The 881-nt window shown below is 45.7% G+C and overlaps 1 protein-coding gene across 1 annotated transcript in view; it reads left to right on the top strand.

Moving 5' to 3' along the window:
- The window catches only part of PGR (progesterone receptor), a 75,775-nt gene that overhangs the window by 1,463 nt on the left and 73,431 nt on the right, over positions 1-881 (top strand). Inside the window, exon 2 of the mRNA XM_008584634.1 lies at positions 2-57. Coding sequence (XP_008582856.1) covers positions 2-57 — 56 coding nt within the window. The remainder of the gene's footprint in view (position 1; positions 58-881) is intronic.

The following is an 881-nucleotide window of genomic DNA, read 5'->3' as shown; positions in this document are numbered from 1 at the left end:
CGCCGTGCTCAAGGAGGGCCTGGCGCAGGTCTACCCGCCCTATCTCAACTACCTGAGGTGAGGACCCGGGGCGCGGCGCGGGGCGGCCGCGGGAGGGTGGGCAGCCGGGACGGGGCGCAGGAGCAGTTTGCCTCCCTCCTCTTTGGGGGGCTCAGAATATGCCATTTTGGGAGCATACCTCCCCCAAAGCATTTTTTTTTTTTTAATCTTTCCAAACCTTCGAGATTCCGAAGCAGGACCAACCTTGATTTAAAATGTGCAGCGTCACACTCAGTCCGCCGTAGCCCCGCGGAGCGGAAAGAGGTCGGCCAGTTGGGGGGTATATAAAATGCTTCTTTTCTTAGACGAAGGGCATTTAGCAGGAATGTCTGCCTTGGAGAGGAGTTAGGCACCGCTCCCCCGGGAGGGTGGGGGGACTTTATGAAAGGTGGAACTGAAAGCAGAACCATCTTAGAGCCGTGGTCACTTCCACGGCTCAATTTTCATACGAGTCTCAAGATTCAAATTAACTCTCAGTGTGATGTTTAGACGGTGGATTAAGCATCAGTGCACCGTATTCTGATATTGTTTAGGATTCGCTACAACTTTTTTCATACATGTTTTCAGAAACATTTTAATTTACACACTGAAATAATGGAATGTAAAAAAAAAAAAAAGAATGCTCGGTTTGGAGTCTTATGTGCTGTGAGTAGGCAAAACAGTGCCATATTGTATTAAATAATACTTTAAAATGATAAACGCATATACTTATTTAAGTAAACAGTCATTAAAGAGTTGAGTTTTAAAAACTAAAACCAAAAGCATTGCTAAGTACGATTGAACTCAAAGCCAAACACGTTTATGGTTACCCAGCACACAGTAAGGACATAACATTTCATTTG

Source organism: Galeopterus variegatus, unplaced genomic scaffold (assembly GCF_000696425.1).
Source record: "Galeopterus variegatus unplaced genomic scaffold, G_variegatus-3.0.2 Scaffold3322, whole genome shotgun sequence".
NCBI lineage: Eukaryota > Metazoa > Chordata > Mammalia > Dermoptera > Cynocephalidae > Galeopterus > Galeopterus variegatus.
Note: the sequence above shows the minus strand (reverse complement) of the source record. Positions and strands in the feature narration are given on the sequence as shown.